A 23,295-nucleotide genomic window follows, 5' to 3' on the forward strand; every position below is an offset into this window, starting at 1 on the left:
ATAGGTCTCTAGAATTAGATCATTCGAATGGTCCATCAAAATCTATCTATGGAGGACCATATTTGAAGTTGAATACAAAATCTAAATTTTCAGTCACGAGAATACCTTTTTGAAAATCTATAATGCCAAATGAGATTTTTTTGTGTTTGTTTTTTTTGGGTGAAAATGCCAAATGGAATATAGCTGTAAGTACTTTGAGATAATGAATAATAACTCAAAAGGCATGATTTTTCTTCAAAACTATTAATTTTTTTTTCCTCAACCACCACCCTTGGAAAGGCGTTTCAAGTGGTTGGCAAGTCGAATTCACTATTAATCATTGAAGTTTTTCTTTCTTTCTGACTTTGCTTTACCTTCAAGTTCAAATGCATTAAATTTTCATATTTTCCACGAAAGAAAGCTTAGCAAGATTTTTGGGTCCCAAACGTATCAGTAGAAGTTGCAGGTGCAGCAGTGCAGTCTTAAGTCTTAAGGGTGTTATTTGATATAATTACCCATGAGGCTCCAAAATAATTTAGAACAAATAAGCAAACGTAGGATTAACGATTCACAGAGTTGAATTAGCTATTGGGGCCCTATTTCTACTTCTTTTTTGGAAGCAAAAGAGTTTTATGTGTATATATACATCGTTCGCAATGATTGAACTCATAACTTCTTCACTAAGAAGTATGAATCTTTACCCCTCTATCAAATCTGCATTGACGTTTTTGAGTCTTGTGGATCAAGCATCATTTGAGATGAGGGAGCCCTTACGATAATATTGTGTAACTAATTTGTGCATTTACATAATTTTGTTAGGATAGAGGTCCTATATTATCAAAAAAAAAAAATAAAAAATAAAAAAAAAAAAAAGAAGAAAAAGAAGAAGAAGAAGAAGAAGAAAAGAAAAGTTGAAAGGAAATTATACTTAACAAAAGTCACCCAATCAAAATAGATGCACTGGGAGTTTGGATACTGAAAGTAAGATAGAGGTCCGTGCTCCCCTCACACTTTTTCATTGGACTTTAAGATAGAGGTTCATTTTTTAATTTTGATAAAATAAATCAGATATTACACCTCTAGTGGGCCCCACATGAGCCCCCTCTTAATATCTGGTAGAGAGTCATGACGGAAGCACAGACCTCTACCTTGATTGATAGAAAATATATACTCACTATATACAACCTCACCGTCATATTGTTAGTAACCTTCAACCCAACCCAATTCAAGATGGATTGGGCTGGGCTGGGCTGGGCTTTTCAACCTCCCTCGTAGTCCAAGCCTTAAAAAACCCAAACACTGTGGACTGTACAACCCATAAAGGTAAGCGTTGAAAAGGCCCAAAAACTATCAAGATCTGCTAACCTACCACATGGTGATATGTGGGCCTGAGACGTTAACACTAAATGGAGCCATGACAATGAAATTTTATTTTTTAAAATTTTATTATTATTATTTTTTTTTTGTGTCTGAAGTTCATTCAGGCCAGTTTTTTACGCACCTCAATTACATGTTCAGAGAGAGCTTCATTGTCCGCAAGGTCGATCCCATGACTTGCCATGACAATGAAATTTTTTTGCAGATAGGGATAACAAATCCAATAATCTTGTTTTAAAAGAATTTATTCATGTGGTTATAGTTCATGTTTTATTTTATAACAATTTATTATTATTTATTTATTTTAAAATAAGAAGTTAGTGGCGATCACGACTCAAGATCTGATATTTTTCAATTATATAATATATGTTTTGAGTCTTTTGACTTATGATAAAGATGAAATTATGGTTGAGCACGTTTTTGTTATTAGGGCTTGATCTAAGATCTTGGAAGATGGATTAAAATCTAGACCGCATTGATAGATTGAGCTATCAAGAGTGTATCTTGTTTTTTCTAATTTTTTATTATTGGGGAACTAATCAGCATAATATTTTCTTTTTCATTCCAATAACATAAAATATTCACTCATATTTTAGAATTTTTGAAAGAAGACCTTGTCGTTGCCTTGAATGCCAAGATATTAATTACCAAAAATTAAAAAGAAAAAATTCTCAGAATATTGAACGGATTCATGAATTTCTAAGACGTGTAAAAGAAAATTTTATTTGTTGCAGCAGTCGGAACATGAAGCCGACCATCAGGATTGTGCCATGTATACAAAAATGATCCAACGGTGTAAACTTAAATAGATGAATTTGTTTTATGCCCTAGTTTCAGATAGAGTAAATATATTATTATTATTATTATTATTATTATTGAATAAAAGCGTAATATATCATTTGATTTTACACCGTTGAATCATTTTCCTATATGTGGCAGTGGAGCACGCTGCAGCAAATAAAAATAAAATTCATGTAAAAAGCATGTAATTTTCTTGTTAAAAGTAAGTTCTATCAATTCCTTCCATCTGTTTTACACTTCTATCGAAAAGAAAAAAGAAAATAATAATAAATCCACTCTTTCTCAAAACAGGGCATTAAACAAATCCATTTAATTAGATGATATTCTGCCCGAATACAAATTGGTATGAAATTCTACCTATATATATAAGGGAAACGGTATAATATTTTATAAATAAAATCTACACACTTAACTAAATGTAATAAAATAAATTTACTCTTTATCAGGGGTTTAAAAATTAAGTGAAATAATAACAAGAATCTACTAACAAAATGGATACAATATGACATTTGAACATATATATATAAGGGGATTGGATATAATATTTTCGGAGGGAATGCTATGTAAAAAGGGATACATAAAATTCACCTTTTCAAATATTATTTTAAACTATTTTATCATGTAACATTCCAAAATCTTACATTGACATTTACATCATATTTTACGTCTATAAATACTGGAACCTTTTTCAACAGATCCAATTCATTTTTTTTTTCCCAAATAAGTTTTACACAACATCCACGCCACCACCATAAATTGTGGCTTACTAATTGCTGAACCAAAACATAATCCTTTTTTCTGACATCAACCCTGTGTTGAAATTCTTTATTGTTAAACCTTATGGACCAACTTTTCTCATCCTCCAGCAAAGAACCCATGAATTGTAAGATAGTTCCCTTACTTGAATATTATTTACGATGACACAAACCTTCCCAAGAAAGCAGCAAGAATTTTCACAGTTGTACTCAGCATCAACACCCATAGCACAGCTCTCATCATCCCAACGAATGAACGGAGGCCAATACCTCTACTTCCACCTCCCCTCCTCGCGTTGGGTGTGCCTTCTCTAGCAGCAACATCTACATTATTGGCATTGATTCGCACCCTACTAAAACTCGACATTCGCTCAAATGCACGATTTATCAAGGCACTCTCTGAGGCAGATGCAGGAGTTGTTGGTATTGATTCCAAAAAACCCCAGAGCTTCGAACTGATCCAAGAATCCTGAGATTCCTCATTGGCAACTCCATTCTGTCTAGCTTCACCAAGATTTGACGAACCACCAGCATGTACAAGACCTATACATCATGGGCACCATCAAGAAGTCTAAAATTAACTACAGAAATGGTTACTTGAGAAGCATTTAATACTGAAAGTCTGTTGATATGTGTAAGAAGCATTCGAAAATGAAAATCTGTCAATATATGTACCTGAAGTAGGTGAAGAAAACAATCCTTCACCAAATCCACTTGATGAATATATGCTGGATGTGTGCTCTTGTGTCCACATCTCACTGTTAATGTTATCTGTATAATCTGACTGGGGTAGCTGAAAATTAAACTCAGATGCCATGTCAGCATGGAGTGCCTCGAAAGATGATTGTTGTGTCATCCCTTGATCGACCCCCACCTGATTAGATCCAGGAGGTGCAAATATGCTGGATCTCTGGCCATGTGTCAACAGCTCACCACTTATGTTATTTGCATCATCTGACTGGGATGACATCTGATAATTCAACTGGCTTGCCATATCACCCTGGAATGCTAGGAAAGATGATTGTTGTGTCATCCTCTGATCAACCGCCACCTGATTAGATCCAGGCGATGCAAATATGCTGGATCTCTGGTCATTTGTCACCACCTCACTCAAGTTATTTGTGTCACCTGACTGGGTTGACGGCTGATAATTCAACTGGCTTGCCATGTTATCCTGGAGTGCGTCAAAATATGATGGTGTCTCTATTCTCTGATCAATAGGCCCCAACTCCTGAAGAAACATGTCCACTTCAAAATAAATATTATCTAATCCATTTGTTTCCTGAAGCTGCAAGTTGTCACAGGCATTCCCTATTTCCGGAAAGGCAGGTTCTGGACCCCAGAGATCATTCATCTCTATAAAATCATCCTCCACTGCATGTTGATCCTGCTGGGGAATACTTAGAGCAGATGAGACCTCAGGTGCCTCACATGAATACATATTAGAGGCAGCTGACTGTGTGGCCTCTAAGCTAGCATGTGCTACAGATTGCTGTCCACCAGGATGCAACACTACTATTCTTGGTTCAACAGAAATGGCTTCCCCAAGTGATCGATCCAACATAGTACCTAGGGTTTCTTCTTCACCTCCAACCTACATCGATTGATGAACACAAATCAGCAATCTTCACAATCTATGATAAAAACCACATTATTATTTTATAAAACCATGAATGCTAACAAAAATATTAAAAGCATGCAAATGAAAGAAGAAGAAAAATATTCCTGCTGCAACAACAATTAGTTCCAGTGTTTAAACTTTTTCTACAGTATTTCAGTAGAATTGATGCACCAAAGGTAATAAGTACAGACAATTTGGTATTTGAGTGCGTGAGACTTAAAATACCTGGGATAACAAGTGAGTAAATTCATCAATTTGTGATCGACCAACTTTGTCCTCATCTACAACTTGCCCGAAAACCTCTTCTCTACCAGTCTCTGCCAGGTGCTCTTTGTCAGGAGGAGTTACATTAAACAGCTCCACTACTTCATCAGGGTCATCATCGTCAGCCCATTCCTCTTCCCTGAATGGTGCCCCATACTGCTCACCATTTTTGGGACCAGCTCCACTCTTTTTGAAAACCTTATAAAGCGCATAAGAATCCTGAAAACAGAACAAAAGAAAAGTTAATGAACACAAAGAATTTATCAAAATCATAAAGATCGAAATAAAAGCTTATCCTGCAATATACCTGCACTGCCGGACACCTCTTAAGCTCCTCCTCGTCCATGGTGTATTCATGCATCACCCAATCGGTCCGATCACCACTAGGAGCACGGCCTTGGTAGAAAACCAGAGTCTTCTTCACCCCTACAGTCCGATTATTGCAAGTGATATTACGGTCCTTACCAGTTGACTTCCAGTGACCGTACCTGGTTGCTCTATTCACTCGACTCCCATTTGGATATCTCCTATCTCTAGGGCTAAAGAAGAACCATTGTCTATCTCCAGTCTGTAACGACGATTGACCTACAGTAATTTGGGGACATAATCAACGACTCTTCATGTAAATTGAACTCATAAAAGATCGGAAATCCATTAATGCCCATAAAAGATAGCGTGCTAATTTATATGACAAATTCTCACATTAATGAGGGAAAACAAAATTTTGGCATGGATGATTTTTACAACAATAAAAAGGTCTAGAGAACCCAAAACCGCTGATGATCCAATACATCATCAATAAATATCAGGTCAACAAGCTCAGCAAGCTAAAAGTTCATGTTAAATCAAGAACAAAATTATAAGTAGATTTCGATTCAAAAGAAAGAAACATGAAATTTTAAGGAACAGAGAAACAAAGCAGAGAGAAATGGAGAGAAATACCCTCCAATTCTTCCGGTTCCCACTTGTAAACGTCTAGCTCTTTAATAACGTCTGGTGTCACGCGTCTGCGGCAGATCTTCTTCTTCAGATAATAGAGGATTAATTCCTCGTCGGTAGGATGGAAACGAAATCCAGGAGGCCATTTGGTGCGCCCAAAACCACCATGAGAGGGTTTGGAGATCTTCATTTTACAGAAGCTGATTCAAGCCTACCAGGAAAAAGCCAATCAAAAACCAGACGATACCTAACAAATCAAACTCGTGAAACCTTTAAGACCAAATGAAACGGAATCGATTCTTACAAAATCAAACTCAAAATCTCCGGAGAGTTCCTTCTTTCGACCACCGATCGAACTTAAATCACAACAAAGAAATCAGGACGTTCTTCACAGCCCTCTCGATCGAATCGGAAGAAAAACCAAACCCTAAAAGCGCGAAAGCGAAGCGCCTAAAAGCGCGAAAGAGGAGCGACGAGCGAGAGAAAGTGTGAATGAGTCAAAATCCCCAACAGGCGATCGGCGATGAAGGTCATAACTCATAAGATTCTGTGGATGATTTGGTCTATTAATTAAAAATCAGGGTTATTTCCGTCACTCAACATAGCGCACATCGGGGGCATATCAGTAAATTCCACACTTAAAGTCTCCGTTCAACTTTTCTGGTAATAAATCCATAAAAAATCTCCTTTCTTTCTATGTTTCTATGATTGAGTGAAGCTTCCCTGCAATTCAGCTGGTGGATCTCCAAGTTTCAACGATATGGTGGACGAGGTAGATACGCATCCATTAATTAAACTGTGATTTATCCATTAATAGTCCCATCGCATCTTCATTATCAAATTCATGGTCTTATTGTTTAAACTCCCCAAGTCCTACCAACGTTGATTCAAATGTGAACTTAACAAAACTTGAGCAATGTCAAAACTTGAGCTGATAAACATCACCAGCTCATGCATCTTTTAGGCGTTTACCTCAAAAAAAAAAGCTAATCAAGATTGAAGGTAGCTCTCAACAACCAGCATTGTTCAACAATTGGAATTCAACCGTGACCAATTCGATATGATTCCACCAACAAACCCAAAATTGCTTGAGTTTTCAATTCTCTAATCCTACTTTTCAGGTTCTTGTGACCGGCCTAGTCTTAAAGCCTGGTTGATCAGTCAGGATGTTTGAGAATAATAATTCCCAATCATCTTCAGCATCTGATGATTAGTGCCTGGTGAGAGTACATTTTCAAGCAATGGCAGCAACTCGATACTAGGGATGCTTCCAACAGAGCAATAACATCTGTTGAGATAAAATCTAGATTCACTAGCAATCAAGGAAAACCTCTGTAGTCTGTAGTTGCCATGGCTGTCCTTGTTCAAATAGATGCATATGTTGGTTTACTGAATCCCTGCATTAAAAATAACGACACCAGGATTAACTGCAAAGGAACTATCTTTCATCAAAAAGTATAATATAAACCCTGCTGCAGATTGGATGATATCAATCTACAGTTATATTCTGATAACTTCCCTTAAGTTCTGAACAAGGTGAAGATTGCATCAAATGTTAATCACTTCATATTTCATATCACCATAGCGAGCAATCAATGCAGAATCTAGTACCTCTGAAACAATTCACGTTGGGTCTCATTCATTTCAGTTCCTCAAATTTGACTTCTACCAAAACAGACAGACATTTTACAACACTAGCAGGATGGCAATCCCAGTCTCGATTGACAATGTGTACACAAAGATAGTTACAGAAAGAAAAAAAAAATTAAACAAAAATACAACGAAAAAATAGCAAAGGCTCCAAATCACAACAACTGGGGGGAAATAAGCGCGGGCAGGAAATTGATGAAGCACACAATACGGGATTGGAATGAGTCTGTCCTTTTTTCAGCAAGCACATCCTCCTCCCCTTGGTTCAGGTTCTGAAACAGCCTCAGGTATGGTCTGAAAGTATCTGCACATTAAACATCATCTCAGTCATCTCACAGCTCATCAAGGCAGAAAACCAAAAAACATATAACATGAGTCTCCATTCTTTTCGAAGAAAAAGCAGTAGAGAAACTTGTCCTAGCAAGTTACTTTTGGGCAGCCAAAATGCAGAATCCATCACGGATGTAGGGTTTCCTTTTTTTCATGGGGAGAAAGAGAAGAGAAAGAAGGGGGGGAGGGGAAGAGGTTAGGTGGACACCATCGGTTGGATGGACGAAATTAATTTTGCTAATTGGCTGATATATTTTTAAATTTATGAAACTGTTCACTGCAAATATAAAGGCTTTCATTTCTGCTTCAGTTAGGTAATGACCATGTGTGTAAATTTTCTACTGAGTAGATCAACCATCTGAACTTTTTTAAGCTTTCCAAATAAAAATGATCAGATGAATGCATCACTTTTTGCTAGCTTGGTACTACTATTGAGATGGCATACCATCCATCTAGTGACTAACAAAGGACACCTTTTAGAGCGAACCATGCCATTGATTTCTTTCACTCTTCCCCCCCCCCCTTTTTTTTGTAATAATATTATAGCATTTAAGTAAACAAGCATGAGACAAGTATAAGCACAACAATGTACACTTACATGTCTTGCTCACGCTCTTTTGCTAATGCCGATTTTGCAACACAAAGGAATGCAGCATCAACATTGATATCCTCCTTTGCTGAGGTCTCGAAGTACGGTATATTTCCCTTGGAAGCACACCACTCTTTTGCCCTCTTCTCTGAAACCTGTAAACAGAAATTTTAGAACCAGATACAAGTAATATTAAGATTTTTTTTTTTTTTTGGGGGGGGGGGGGGGAGCAACAATACTTTTTTTTGGGGTCAAAAGGGACAGTATTAGTATCCTTACCACTCGACTATTCCCACCATCAATGTCAATCTTGTTCCCAAGTAATATAAATGGAAATGTTTTGGGGTCAGCTGGACTAGCCTGGAACACCAAAATATAAGAAAATAGTGAGCATTGTGGTTTAAGATCAATATCTTGATCGGAGATTCCATTAAACAATCAAAGAGCAACAAACACTAAATCAGACGATGTTCAAAATTTCCATAGCTATAAAGGAACACTGGATCAGGATAAGGTGTCAGATTCATACATGACAATCCTAATTGGTCTATGATGGATCACTTGGGTCACCTTGGATCTATTTGATCCAGTAATTTTATTGGACAACCCAACGCACAACATTCTAATTAACAATGGACCAATCTGAATTGATCCTGAACTGGATCAGGTAATTCAAATCAGGACCAGCTGGTCCTTCAAATCATGATATGCCTCAAGAGAGCAGTTGTGTGTAAGCAGAACTAAGTACTTTCTAGCAATGATAAGTGTATTTATAGCAGCATACAGGAACCAGAACATACAAATGGACGATTATAGGTTAATATTTAACCATTCTTACTATGATCAGAGTATGAAACTAGAGGCAATGCTCTCAATAGAAGTCAACAAAGTGTTGGAATGATGTATAGATAACATTGATAGCCTAAAGTTTCTTGCTTCAGTACTCCAGTCAAGATTGAATCGGGCATTGCAGTGCCCTCCATTTGTGGTCAACAAATATGCTCCTCACAGGGAAACGAAAGACTGGCAACCAGAAGGACTGGTCTCATAATTGTAACAGATGGTGCAAAATCAAATTTAGGACACAGAGCGAGTTGAAATCTGTTTCGAGTTTACTTCCGTATTTCATCATACATAACAAAGAACCCAGGACCATATACATAAAATGATAAAGAGTTAGCAGACCCAAAAGGAAAAGGATGAAATCAGAAGTTAAAAAACTACAGGAAGCAAGGTCATAATTACATTTCATTTGTGATTTTTCCGTACAAGGGAACACAATTTAAATTCCACCAGCTAAAAACCATCAACAAAACATAGTTGAGCCCACTTAGGGTAAGTACTATAACAAAAAATTATCTATTAGAAGCATAATTGACTTTCCCTGTTTAAACAGCCTCAGTTCTCTTTCATTGATAAGAATCAAGTCCCTATTTATAAGGCTCCTCCTCTGAATGGAAGTCATAGGATCCACAGAGACCATGTCTTCATCCATGGGATCCCAAGTCCCAGATCAACCAAAAGTTCAATTCTATCTGAACAACTCAGTTTTTAATGATATCTACATCGTTCACAAAATATTCATATTTTCAACACATATTTCAGCTAACCTTACCTTTCCAGCCTTTTGGCTTAGATCAGTATATCTCAACTAACATTTGCTGACAATATCTCGTGCAATTCTCGTGAAAACACAACATTTGGTTTTCCTTGTGTGAAAACTCAACTTTCTGTTTGGGTGATCCTCACACCCTCACTAAAGATCATATATGGTAGGAGCCACTAATCTCTTGCAATATAAAAGACTAAAAGAATAAATGCCACAATCACCAATAATTCAGAAAATAGCACTCAAAGAGAGTAGAGACGTAAAAGCCAATATAGGATTAGCATGAATGAAATAAATGAAAACAGCAGCAAATAGGAAAATCTATCAAATACCTGTTTGAGAAACTCTTCATGCCAATTCTCAAGAGTATCAAATGATTTCAGAACGTTGACGTCATAAACTAGAACACAGCAATCTGCACCTCTGTAAAAAGCAACACCTAGACTTTGAAACCTTTCTTGTCCTGCTGTGTCCCAAATCTATCAATGCAAACATTAAAATGATGATTTAGCAAAAGAAGAAGCAGTCAAGCTGTCTTGAATCAGTAAATGAATCATCTTAATGCCCTTTTATTCAGAACCCACTTGCTGGGTGACAAGCCTGTCATCGATCTGAAGCTCCTTTGTCACAAAATCAGCACCAATTGTAGCTTTATACTGTTGACTGAACTTCTTATGAACATATCTAAATAAGTAGTTAAGCCCCACATAGCTGAATTCAGATAATAGAAACTAAATTCGCACTTACAACAATCGACTTAAAATGCAGGAATGATCAAACACAAGATTACAAGAATAAGTAAAATCATAGATTTTATTCGTTACCATCCCATCCCAATAACAAAATTTAAAAACACCTCCTAGACAGCTGATGAATTTAGTGCCCCCATTGAATCCTCAAAATCAAATAATGTGAGGAGAAAATGAATACCCCCCGAATTAAAATAAAATAAAATAATCAAGTGTCCCGTCAAACGGGAAATCATCTCCAAAAAGTTTTTTTTTTTTTTTTAATTAATGACAATTGCTTTAGGGTTAAAAAGAAAATACAAATTCAAATCAGACAAAAGGAACCCTAATAGAAGATAAATCAGATAACTAAGCCTCACAGATCCCAATGTTGCTCAAGGATACTGATTCATTAAAGACGTCTTCCCCACCCTGTATTTCAGCAAATAAAGAGAAAAGTAAATGCGCAATTGTTTAATAAGCAAATCAAATTGACGACGAAAAATAAAACAGCAAAAGCAATCAGAAATCCAAAGAAATTGATCACCCAAATCAAAATAGAAGGGAACCAGCTTACCCACTGTCTCCTAGAACAATGACCTTGAGCAAGGTCCGCCTTCGCGTAGACATATTGAACAAGAAGAAGAAGAAAAACGGAAGAAATTCCAAGAACAACGACCTTGACCTTTATTGTTTTTCTTTTCTCTTTTCCTTTTTTCTTTAATTTCTTTCCAAATTCCAGGGATCGAGATTCGGGATCGGGATTCAAGAGCGGCAACTGGCAAAAGGAAAAATAAAAACTTTTTGATGAAAATAAATGGAACTGAGAATTGCTAACAAGCGGCGAAAACAAATCAACAAAAATAGCGAAAAGTAGGTAGCCGCTTTCGACTTTCTTCGTTCAAGGCTCTAGCTCTTTCTCTAGTTTCCAGTTTTCACGAGGAAATAACCAGAAGCTAAGAAAGAGGGGGAGAGAAGGCCTCTCTTTTTTATTTCTTGTTTTTTCCTTCTTTTTTTTCTGGTTAATTAAAGTTTTGGTTTACGACCACCAAAACCATTACGCGCCAGGCGCCAGCAAAGCGCTTTTTAAAATTAGTGGCCCAGAAGAGTCGTGCGAACCTGACTTCAGATGATGTAATTTCATGTTAATTTTTAATTTCTGATCCCTAACCCAAAAAAAAAATGATTTCATGAATTTTTAATCTTTCGGTCGGTACTTAGCACTGAAATGTCATGCATAACCTCTAATTTTTTGGGTATATAATGGCATGCATGACCTGTGTCTTTTTTTTTGGGTATAAAACGATTTTATATCCCTTTTATCAAAGGCCCATTTGAGGAGCCCATCTCATATTAAAGTTAAAAATGTTTTCAGGTCTTGAGTTTTATTGGGCTGGGCTAGCTTAGGATTTAGTTATTGCGAATTGGTCTGACCTTAGGTGTACGAGTCACGATCACCTTCCCGTCAGGGAAGAGTTATGTGTTCTCTTGATACGTCCTCACCATACAAGAGGGATGGGATCCATCTTGAAGTGCAAATCAACAATGGGAGTTTCAGTTGGTCCCACATGGTCCCTACCCTTTTTGTGTGATAGCAAAGTGTTAGAGAGCATATAACTCTCCCCTACTCTAGGTGTACAAGTCCGGATCACCTCCACACTTCTCCATCACAACGGGGTAGGACTCACCTCTAAATACTAACTAAACAAATCAATAATTGAACCTCCATGTGAGTCTCACGTGGACCCCACCCATTTTATGTGATGGAAAAATATTAATGAAGCACATAACTCTCCCCAATGGGGAGGTTATCCAAACTCTAGGTGAATACCCTTACGAACATGTCCTTCCCTCCAGCTCCCCCACAATAGTCTCACAAGCAAGGTACATTATGTCGCCAAAACATCACAACATTTCGGCAAAAATAGGCATGTTGCTCAAGGGCTACACAAAACCAAGCATCGCAATGACAGCAACCAAAATTCGCCAAATAATCAACCATTTTTCACTGAACCAATGAAATATTGGCAAAAATCAAAGATTTTCCTGCCGGCAGTATGTCAGTCGCTATTGCTACTGTTGTTGGATGCTGGAAGAGAGGAAGGAAACTCCGAACCAGCCTCGTTCTTTGTCTCTCGCAGGATGCAGCCTCTATCTGTGTCCTCTGTCACTTTCTCCATCTTCGCTTTGTCTCTCGCAGGACGCAACCTCGCTCTCTCCGTCTTCTCTTTGTTTCACACTTTCATGGCACTTCACCGGAAACTAAGAAGGAAATGGTTTTGTCGTCGTCAATGTCGCAATCAATGAAAAATATATCTACTAGGACATACAGATTAAAGTCAATTTTTTCGTTTGGTCTTAAGACTCTTAACAAGTCCTTTTGAATGAAAGCTCAAAACTACCCCGAGATTGTCGACGAAATGTTGCCAACATTTTAGGGTTTCGCTGGTTTCGCCAACCAATGAAATCCGAAATGTACCAACACTCCATACCTTGCTCACAAGGTCATGGATGGCTTGAAATTTGGGGTTGTCTCTCTCCATGGTTTGAAGAGTCAATTCCATGCATAGAACATGACTAGGGTTGGCAAGGCACAAGTTAGATCCTATTGTGTTCATATTCGAAAACCTAATGAGCATATTTTGAATTTCCACCCGAGCATGGACCAACCCAACAAGTCCAACTAACAAAACCCATTGTCGCATTACTATTATGACATTTAAAACCACCCCATGCATGAACTAGAAATGATCCAAGCAAGTCATAAACCAAGTATGTAATGTATTTGATCAAGTCTTATTACTTTTGACCGCTATAAAAACTCAAAATGAAGTGGAGACCAACCTAGATGATGTATTTAATGTGCAACACTGAAGCTCTATCTTGGACATACAGATTAAAGTCAATCTTTTCGTTTGGTCTAAAGACTCTTAACCAGTACTTTTGAAAAAAAGTCCGAAACTACCACAAGATTGTAGACAAAATGTCCCCGACATTTCAGGGTTTTGCCAACTAGTGAAACCCCGAAATGTACCGACACTCCGTACTTTGCTCACAACGTTGTGGATGACTTGAAATTTGGGACTCTCTCTCTCTCTCTCTCTCTCTCTCCATGGTTTGAAGAGTTAATTCCATGCAAAGAACATGACTAGGGTTGGCACGGCACAAGTTAGATCCTATTGTGTTCATATTCAAAATGTAATCAGCATATTTAGAATTTCCTCCTGAGCTTGGACCAACCCAACAAGTTCAACTAACCAAACTCATTGTTGCATTACTGTTATGACATTTAAAACCACCCCATGTATGAAGCTCAAAGGATCCAACCAAGTTATAAACCAAGTGTGCGAGTGACAGCCATCAAAATCAAAATGAAGTGGGGGACCAACGTAGATAATGTATTTAATGGGCAACACTAAAGCTCTATCTTGGACATACAAATTAAAGTCAATCTTTTTTTTGGTCTTAAGACTCTTAACCAGTCCTTTTGAATGAAAGACTAAAACTTCCCTGAGATTGTTAATTAATGTCGCCCAACATTTTAGGGTTTTGCCAACTAGTGAAACCTCAAAATGTACCGACACTCCATACCTTGCTCACAAGGTCATGGATGGCTTGAAATTTTGCGTTGTCTCTCTCCATGATTTTCAACTGTAAGTAGCTCAGTGCTGCGCATTAATTGCACAGCCCTGAAGTTGAGCCCTCAAAAATCAGAATGAAGTGGGGGACCAATCTAGATAAGTGAAGAAGTAGGAAATCAAAGGCCGAACGGATGATGGTCATCAAAGTTAAGAAGCTTCCTCACTGGTCCATTCAATCCACCTGGTATTGCACTCAAAGTTGAGAACGTCAAGAACATTACAAGATATACAGATCTGAGTCAACACTCTTGCATATGGATTTTCAAAAGAACAACTGGGTATTTCCTTGCAGTTTCTTTTATCACTTCCCACTTCAAATCCCAGCTTCTCAAGATAAAACAAAAGAAAAAATGAGTACCCTTTTGAAACTTTCCTTGTTATTGCTTCTGATAAGCAATTCTGAGGCTGGACTCACAGCAGGCAATGTCAACTGCAATCTCTTTCTCTCTCTTCCTTTTGATATCTTCCATGCTCTTGCTTCTGAAAAGTAATATATGGCTGGACTCAGCTACCTCAAAACTAGTAATTGCTGGTCAGCTTCAATTTATGTCTTCTCCATTCAGGTAGGTATCATGGCTCAGTAGTTGAAAGCGAATTAGTAATCACCAGCCGCCCCTTCTCTACCCTCACAAATGAAGCACTAGAAGGAAAAGAAAGATGATGTGAATTTGACTCTCATCAGTCTTGGTTACATTTTTTTTGTTTCCTTAGTGGGTTTGGAAACTTGGCAGACCATACACAACAAAGACACAGTGTTTTTGTTTTGATTGACTGAATTATTGTGTTGTTCTTTTTTTTGGTTTTGATTGATTGAATTATTGTCAAGTCAGAATAGGACGACTGCAAATTTGGTGGATTAATTTGGTTTCCCTTTGGTTTTTATATAGCATTAGTGCAACACTGATGTAATACTGATCTCCATCTCTTTCGTCATTCTAGTCTGTCCAAGGTTACAAAAGCTTCCAGAAAACTTCACTTTGACCCACCATCTTGACTTGGTGGTGTCAAACATAGACCCTGTAGCAGGCTTTTGCTGCTACATGAAAATTGAATCTTACATGGAGAAAAACTTTTCAACCCATTTGGTTACATTCCGGCATTTTTTTTTTAAGCAAAGGACAGAGAAAACATCGATTCTTACATTTTTAGGTTTTCCCTCAGAAAAAAAAATTGTTTTTAAATTAAACCCTTACCATGAATTTAACTATTTGGTTGAATTTCTTTTTATCCATATGAGTGAAGGATCTGGACACATGAAACTTTTTTATATGTTTATAGCAGAAGCATAGGCATTTTTTTTTCCCTGATATATTTCTTAAGAATTTTGTATCACCTCCCCTAACAGGGAGTACATTGACGCTTTATGATTATAAAAAGGGTAAATATCACTTAGCTCCCCTCTTAGCTGGACAAATAGCACTTACACCATCTCTTAGTTGAATAATATCACTTACTTCCCCTCTTACCTAGCAAATATATCAAACACCTCCTATTTGTTAATTTTTTCGATTAAATTTAACTTTTACCGTTAAATATTTTCTAAAACCCCAAACTACCCTTGGTTAAAATATTTTTTATTTTAAACCCTAAATTACTGTAATCACCGTAACGGTTAAAATACTTATTACCCTCAATTAAAATAATTATTAAAAACCAATACACCATAGTCAAAACCCAAATCATCTTTAATTATTAAAAGCCCAATATACCTTTTTTTTTTTTACTTTTTATCAAACAACTAAAAAAAAAGGTACTACAGTAAAATTAAAAATACAATTAAAAAAAAAAGGGTATATTGATAAAATTAAACACGTTCTACTATTTTGGGTTTTCTTAATTGTTTGATAAAAATTATTTAAAAAAAAAAAAGACATGTTGGGCTTTTAATAAATAAAGATAATTTGGATTTTGACTACGGTGTTTGGTTTTTAATAATTATTTTAATTGGGGGTAATTTAGTATTTTAACTATTAGATAATTATGACAATTTATGATTTAAAATAAAAAAATATTTTTAACAAGGGTAGTTTAGTGTTTTAGAAAATATTTAACTGGTAAAAGTTAAATTTAACTGAGAAAGTTAACAGAGAAAATGTGTTTGATATATTTGTTAAGTAAAAGAGGAGGTAAGTGATATTATCCAACTAAGAGGGAGTGTAAGTGCTATTTGTCCAGTTAAGAGGGGAGGTAAGTGATATTTATCCTTATAAAAATATTAAAAAAATTACAAAAAATATATTATAAATCCCACCTCTAATTTTTATTTTTATTTTTTATAATATTTTCCTTAAAAGCCCTTTGTATTTTGTGTCCATATAGTGTTGAAAGAAATATTGTGATCTCCGTTAGAGGAAGTGATCTAGAGTCTTTCCAAGGCACAGCGCATCTTCAATCACTAGAACGTTTCGCAAAAGAGAGCAACCGAGACCCGTAGTGGTGGTCTAATCATGTACCAATTGAGGATTAGATGGTTATTATTTAATAAAAAGAACTCTCACTTTTGCTTTTCCTTCCATCCAAACGAGTGCATACTTCACTTTGACCAGACAAACTAAAGCAGTCATCATCCTTAATTAATTATGAACTTAGAAAAAGTGAATACAAGAATTCAAAGGTCGATCTATTGCACATTAGCTTCATAAGATAGCAGGTAAGCGATTAATTACTTGTTGATTTAGTTTAAACGATTCTTCAAGACTTCAACACTGGATTTCACCATTCAGCACCAGTTTTCCAACATATGAGTATCGACTATGACTGGCACCTTGGATTTATTTTAGTTTTAAAACCCTACATGCGTTGAAGTCCCTCTTTTTGCTCTTGATTTTTTTGGTCAACAGCTAATTCCATTCATTAGATAAAAGTAAAACTGTCTTAGCCAAGGAGACTTGGAAGACAAAACCAAAGTATATACAATGAAACATGGGGAAACACGCCACCAAGATCTAGAAAGAAAGATTAAAACATCTTACAGCACAAGCAAGGAAGTCAGCTTGTGTATTGCTAGATCTGGGAACATAATTAAAAGTACCAAAACTACCAAAAATCTGTTAGGCATAATGGATGCACAACCATGAACAGAGAAGAATACAAGCAAAACACATAAGAGAGATTTAACGTGGTTCAACAAAATCTGCCTACGTCTATCCGAGAGAAAAGAAGTTTCACTATTTCCAGGAAACCATACACTAGTCTCACACCCACAAAGTGCTACCCTTTGCTTGCCCCTCATCCTTATCCTCAGGATGTGTTTCTCAATCCCCTACAGCGATTGATTCTTATAAATTATCCCATAGAGACTATTTATAGGAAAACCTAAAACCCTAATCCCAATGTAATTACAATTTTACGCCAGTAGTAGTAATTGACCCAAACCCTGTTTCAATTATAAATATAATATAAAACCATAATTACATGGACTCACAGAATACAAGACACCCAAATCCAACAAAATCTTTAAAATCTTAGTCATTAAACTTCTGCTCATGCAATCTAAAGAACTGCTAAACCCTTGAAGAGCATGAACAGCTGCTAAGTGATCCGAATTTGAAGTTTTGAAGCACTGACACTTGCATCCACCAATTTCAGGTCATCCCGAATGGTTTCGAGTTCTATTACTGATGCATGGAGGCTTTTACACCCCAAACATTGGTTTGCGATAAATGTATTATGTGAATCTCATAGCAAGCAACCTCGACCAGTTGATTGAGATCGTAATGTAGTTCTCTAGTCATGCATACAATCTAAATTGTTTGTTAGAATAAAATGAGATTGCAAAAAAGGGTAAAAGAAAAGTGTAATGTTTCTAATGAAATCTCAAAACCTCACTTTTTCTGGCTTATGAGAAAATGAATTTGTAGAATTCACTGATTAACATATTTCATTTTTTTTTTCTCACTTCTGTATCCTTTCCCTTCTTATTCCCCCACTAGTGACAGAGTTACATTAGTTCCAGGAGACCATCCCCCCCCCCCCCCACAATTTCTTGAAATTTTTTCCCCTTTCCATCTCTTTGAATACTTCACCATCTCCTTTCAAATTTTTTAAAATTTCTCACATTCCTTTAGTACTTGGATTCACTTGAAAAAAAATTTGAACAGTAAAAATAATTGATAAAAAATTATTATATCCTGTGTAAAATATCAGGATTTGGCACCTCTACATGTTACATCATAGCTTCCTTTTATCTCCCATTCAGCTACTAAGCTGTGTTTGTTTGCTAGAATAAAGGTGAAGCGGAAAAAAATTTATTTTAAAGAAACTCATTTGGTGAGGTGGCATGTTAACTTTTCCACCCCACAAAATATATGAAATTTTATTTATATTTTTTTGATAAAAATATATAAAATTTTATGAAAAATAAAAAAATGAAACCCACATTTCATATTTTGTCACAAAATCTCTTCATTTTCTTTTTCTCCTCTTATCATATTATACGTAGGACTCACATTTTATTTTTATTTTTTTCATTTAACATTTGCAAACAACGTAGCCCTAGGCTGCGTTTGTTTGTTGGAATAAAGGTGGGGTGGGAAACAAGGGGTGGGAAAATTCTTAAAAAAAGTGTAGATTTCTTACTTTTCCTTTAAGTCCCAAAATGGTAGATTGTTTGGTTGCTTGGGGTGGGAAAGTGTCTCTGTGATGTGGCAGCCCAACTTTCTCACCCTATGCTATTTTAAAATCCCACATATTTGGTGGGACTGTGTGGAAAAGTTGGGAAAAGTAAAAAGTGAGACACACCCCTATCACTTTTCCACAAAATCCTTTTCCTTTCATTTTCTTCTCCCTTACCCCCACTACATAAGGGACTCACATGTTTTTTTTTTTCCAACCCCTTTTTTTCCCACCCTACCTTTGCAAACAATCGCAACTCTAGTGATCTCATTTTATCTTTCTATAGCTCTTCTTTTCTTGCAAGCAAGTGGTTGCTATGGAATTTTCCACCTAGAAGAAAGCTGTAACGAAATTTGATCGGAGAAAGTAGAGACCGTGGTGGGTCAATCCATGTCTTGTAATCCATTTCAACACTTATAAGTCGCCTCCATCAAATCTCACCACACGCTTGTATATCAACAGCAAAAGAATTATAATTTTTTTTTATTTGTTACCAAACCCCAAATTATGATGGATAGCTATCAGCCCCTGATGTTACCGTGGTCCCTACGGTAGCTGACTGACACGTGTCACGAACAGAGAAATTTCTTATGCATTACAGGGAAATATCTAGGAAGGCAAGGAGAAAAGATGGTGTAAACGGATATACATAAATATATATATATATATAAGGCAAGAACCAGTACATGTTGAGTCATAGAAGAAGCTGAAAAGCAGCGAAGACCTTCTTTACCTTGAATCCACCATGTCCAGCTTCAGTTTTCGGTCAAGAGACTTCTTTCCAAACCCTAACTCTTGCCCTGATTCTAACCCTAATCCTAACCATAACGTTAGTTACAATCATCTTGTGATGGATTATCCTCTACCTTCACCAGATTTCAATCTTTCCGATTATCTGGTACCTGAAGCTGGATCTGAGGAAGATTCATCTGCAACTAAAATTGGGTTCGGGTGTGAGCTTGATCATCTGCAACTTGAAAACGCTGGCTACGATTTGATCGGAGACCGTGGAAATGCATCATCATCAACCAGTGACACGCAAGTGACATCTCTGCTACTCACTAACTTACTGTGGTACTAATTATAGCATCTCTTAATCATCTCTAATTTTTCTTTGTATTTGCAGAAAATGTAAGAGCGGAGTAAAGAGAATCAAAATGGACGTGGGAATCAGGATTGCATTTAAGACGAAATCTGATCTTGAAATCATGGATGATGGATTCAAATGGAGGAAGTACGGGAAGAAGGCCGTTAAGAACAGTCCATACCCTAGGTAATTAAACTGCTGAATCTATTTAAAACAATAGAAAGTAATAAATCAGATTCTAGATCTACATAAAATGCAACCATTAACAGGAACAGGAGTGCATGATATATAGCTATCGTTGATATTGCTTCTTTAGTGATTAATTAGCCTCTGTTGGCAGCATTCAACACCACAACTAAACTATCATAGGTTCCACATATAACATCATGATCTGAGAGCAAATCTCCTTTAATATATAGCTTGAATTCGAATGGGATCGATCCATCTACAGATTAATTTCCCAAATGATAATTGTCTTGTTTCTGTAGCTGCTGTAATTCAACCAGTACCTTTCTCTGGCTATTTTGATTCTTAGACGAGTGGTGCAATAGAGTTTAGATCACTGTAGTTAAAGATAGTTCATGCATCTGCTGCTGCTACAAAGATAGTTCATGCACCTGCTGCTGCTGCAAAGATCTCTCTTGAACGCCTTTAATGTAAATTAATACTGTTTTGGGTTTTTCAGATTTGGATCTCCATTAGCTCTAATTATCTCCAAATGGCTTTGCTTGGGGATGATTTTATGTTGGGGTCTGGTTTTGAAAACTACTCTTTTTGGGTTGAGATTAAGAAGAGATAAGGCAAGATTGCACCTGTAAACACAATAGATTAGCAGATTGATGACGACACCATGGAAGCGTCATGGTAGGGTCTACTTGTTGAGTGACGATGATGAATGCATCAGTAAGCCGCCATGACAGCTTTTCTCAACAATAATGGTGTGATATGAATTGAATCAGTAATCGTCAATTCCATTAACTATTAATGCTATGATGCAGACAGCCATTGCATATATCAAATCTTTAGTTTAGCATCTATTTCGGTCCTTTTTTTCATAAATCTCGATCTATCAGTCACTATTGGCTCCTTTTGTTTAATGTCCTTTCTACATTTATTCATTTCTTCTGATAATCCTATTCATTGTTCTGAGAATCAAACCTTCTTTGTATTCATTTTGTTAACACAGTAGTTTTTTTAATGTATACCCACTACTGTATTCATTGTTCTTTTCTTTATCAAAATTATGGAAGCAGGAATTATTATCGCTGTGCAAGTGAAGGGTGCTATGTGAAGAAGAGAGTGGAGAGGGACAGTGAAGATTCAAGCTATGTGATAACGAGTTATGATGGAATTCACAACCATGAAAGCCCCTGTGTGGTTTATTATAACCAAGTTCCCCTCATGGTTCCAAGTGGATGGACATTACAGGCTTCAAACTCATCTTCTTGAAGAATTAATAAACATGTAGATCATCTGCTCAGCCGCCACCATTAATGGACACTAATTTTCTATTTGGATCAAGGGATAGATGACGTAAAGTAATTAGTTAATATTCTCTATGTGGATATACAATATATGAATCCCTAGATATGGTTTTGTTTTTCTTTCTTCCAGTAAAACTATTCATACGGCCAATGCAGTGTTTTCTGCCCTTTCTCTATTACGAGCAGGTAAATCTGATTAAGAAATAGATTTCAATGTTGATGGGTGACTAATAAATAAAAATCATTTTTCGGAACCAACTTATATGCATCTCAACTACATTCATAAGAAATAGTCTTATAATTTTTGAATAAATGAAGCTTTTATTAAACAAAGAAAATGAGAGAGTACAAGATAATTTATAATCCAAAGTACTTCTTTCCATTAACATCGTCCCTAATTAAGGAGTATATTGCTGATGGAAGAGCTTCAATCGCGCGGCAGATTTCTTGACGGAACTGAAGAAAACCTGCCAGAAAGTCCACACACATATTAGTTTAATTTGTTACTTTCACAAAATAATGCACAAAAACAAGGCTTGTAAAACTTTCTTTAAGCACATTAATCTCTGTAATGAGGTAGAGTACACTGTACACTCCAAGGAATAGCAAAAAGGCCCAAGATGGTTTATTGTTCTTAAGCCTAAAGAAATTTGAACCCTAAACCTTTTGCTATGAAATACAGACCAATTGGTTGAAGTTAATAGAAATAATTTGTCAAGTAATCTTAAATTGTTGATGCCAAGCAAGAATGATTTTTTTTTGGTCAAATGCTAAGCAATAAGTAGCACCTAGGTTCTGTAGCCTAGTAATTGACTCACCTTTTATTTATTAATTTATTTTCATTTTCAAATTCTTTTATTATTAATTTTTTTTTCTTTTTTATCATGGAAGTCAAAATTTATTTAGGTCAAAATTTGATATGGTTAGGTGGAAGAGCACTAGGAGACTTTCCACTGATATTGCATTGGGGGAGTTTATAATATTTCACACTTTGAATAGGCATGTCTATAGAATTTCAAGCCTTTCTTCTTTCTTTCTATTCTTTCTAAAGGTTGAATTTATTGATGAGTTAAAAAAAAATTTATTAAATTCTTCAAAAAATCCATTGCCAATAAATTGGAGACTCAACTGAATAATACTATCTTGGCTGAAAAATCTACCAGATTGGGAATCCATTTATTAAAAATCTCTACTTCAAGGCCGAGTCAGAGATGGCTCGAGATGGGAATGATTGTAACTGGACTTTTTAGCTAGGGCAAACTACAAGCTTGAATTGGTGCTATTATGAGTCCCCTTGAAGTTTCAAACGTTGGTCTTAATTACTTTGTTTTTTTAGGCATGTCATATTCCTAATGTCAAGGAGAAAGTTCAAAACTTTGCTAGGTGATCAACAAGTCTATTCATTAACCTAGTAAGTGGTATTTGGACCAAAGTTTGGCTGGCCACTAAGGATTTTTAGCCATCTATGTAATTATGTATATTTGTTTGGTTTTGAGTTTTTTTCTTGTTATGGTCATTTTTGATTTTGAGTTACTTGTTGGTTTTGAGTTTTTTTCTTGTTATGGTCATGTTTGATTTTGAGTTACTTGTCTGTCTAATCATTTCTTTTTTCTGTTTCCCATTTCCAATAACATTCAATAGTTAGAGATTATTTTTTGAGGATTTATGGCTTTTTATATTATGGAGGAAAACCAAGGTTGATCCAATTTAATAAACTGAACAAAACCATTTACAGTTTTTTTTTCAAAAATATTTATAGTTTTGATATATATATATATATATTTTTTTTTTGAAATTGATGATTTTTTTGTATATTAAGGATGGAAG

General features: G+C 36.1%; 3 protein-coding genes across 3 annotated transcripts; 1 reads left to right on the top strand and 2 right to left on the bottom strand.

Moving 5' to 3' along the window:
• Nucleotides 1-2,584: 2,584 nt before the first annotated feature.
• LOC149009238 (NAC domain-containing protein 17-like) lies at nucleotides 2,585-6,246 on the bottom strand. The gene is made up of 6 exons (XM_089161140.1): nucleotides 6,041-6,246; nucleotides 5,740-5,947; nucleotides 5,105-5,382; nucleotides 4,759-5,016; nucleotides 3,588-4,506; nucleotides 2,585-3,455 (listed from the first exon to the last, which is right to left on the bottom strand). Exons 2-6 carry the CDS (start codon nucleotides 5,924-5,926, stop codon nucleotides 3,070-3,072), a joined length of 2,028 nt encoding a protein of 675 aa, XP_089017266.1. The 5' UTR covers nucleotides 5,927-5,947; nucleotides 6,041-6,246; the 3' UTR covers nucleotides 2,585-3,069.
• A 1,101-nt stretch (nucleotides 6,247-7,347) lies between these two features.
• On the bottom strand, nucleotides 7,348-11,659 carry LOC149009239 (ras-related protein Rab7). The gene is made up of 7 exons (XM_089161141.1): nucleotides 11,220-11,659; nucleotides 11,048-11,074; nucleotides 10,499-10,598; nucleotides 10,247-10,393; nucleotides 8,585-8,665; nucleotides 8,315-8,460; nucleotides 7,348-7,690 (listed from the first exon to the last, which is right to left on the bottom strand). Exons 1-7 carry the CDS (start codon nucleotides 11,270-11,272, stop codon nucleotides 7,624-7,626), a joined length of 621 nt encoding a protein of 206 aa, XP_089017267.1. The 5' UTR covers nucleotides 11,273-11,659; the 3' UTR covers nucleotides 7,348-7,623.
• A 7,957-nt stretch (nucleotides 11,660-19,616) lies between these two features.
• On the top strand, nucleotides 19,617-21,682 carry LOC149009240 (putative WRKY transcription factor 51). The gene is made up of 3 exons (XM_089163848.1): nucleotides 19,617-19,935; nucleotides 20,024-20,170; nucleotides 21,238-21,682. Exons 1-3 carry the CDS (start codon nucleotides 19,643-19,645, stop codon nucleotides 21,431-21,433), a joined length of 636 nt encoding a protein of 211 aa, XP_089019974.1. The 5' UTR covers nucleotides 19,617-19,642; the 3' UTR covers nucleotides 21,434-21,682.
• The last annotated feature ends 1,613 nt before the right edge of the window (nucleotides 21,683-23,295 follow it).

Source organism: Hakea prostrata, chromosome 7, assembly GCF_041222555.1.
Source record: "Hakea prostrata isolate BN-2017 chromosome 7, UWA_Hpros_2, whole genome shotgun sequence".
Taxonomy (NCBI): Eukaryota; Viridiplantae; Streptophyta; class Magnoliopsida; order Proteales; family Proteaceae; genus Hakea; species Hakea prostrata.

What these genes read in the sequence shown, in the direction of transcription:
- LOC149009238 (XM_089161140.1), bottom strand. Translation starts at nt 5,926, where the DNA reads ATGAAGATCTCCAAACCCTCTCATGGTGGTTTTGGGCGCACCAAATGG. An exon ending in GGAACCGGAAGAATTGGAGG is followed by an intron (nt 5,383 to 5,739) that starts GTATTTCTCTCC and finishes AAATTACTGTAG; the next exon opens with GTCAATCGTCGTTACAGACT. An exon ending in TTACTCACTTGTTATCCCAG is followed by an intron (nt 4,507 to 4,758) that starts GTATTTTAAGTC and finishes CAATCGATGTAG; the next exon opens with GTTGGAGGTGAAGAAGAAAC.
- LOC149009239 (XM_089161141.1), bottom strand. Translation starts at nt 11,272, where the DNA reads ATGTCTACGCGAAGGCGGACCTTGCTCAAGGTCATTGTTCTAGGAGAC. An exon ending in ATGAAGAGTTTCTCAAACAG is followed by an intron (nt 8,666 to 10,246) that starts GTATTTGATAGA and finishes TTGGTGTTCCAG; the next exon opens with GCTAGTCCAGCTGACCCCAA. An exon ending in AAAGAGCGTGAGCAAGACAT is followed by an intron (nt 7,691 to 8,314) that starts GTAAGTGTACAT and finishes TTTAATGTGCAG; the next exon opens with ATACTTTCAGACCATACCTG.
- LOC149009240 (XM_089163848.1), top strand. Translation starts at nt 19,643, where the DNA reads ATGTCCAGCTTCAGTTTTCGGTCAAGAGACTTCTTTCCAAACCCTAAC. An exon ending in TCATCATCAACCAGTGACAC is followed by an intron (nt 19,936 to 20,023) that starts GCAAGTGACATC and finishes TTGTATTTGCAG; the next exon opens with AAAATGTAAGAGCGGAGTAA. An exon ending in AAGAACAGTCCATACCCTAG is followed by an intron (nt 20,171 to 21,237) that starts GTAATTAAACTG and finishes TTATGGAAGCAG; the next exon opens with GAATTATTATCGCTGTGCAA.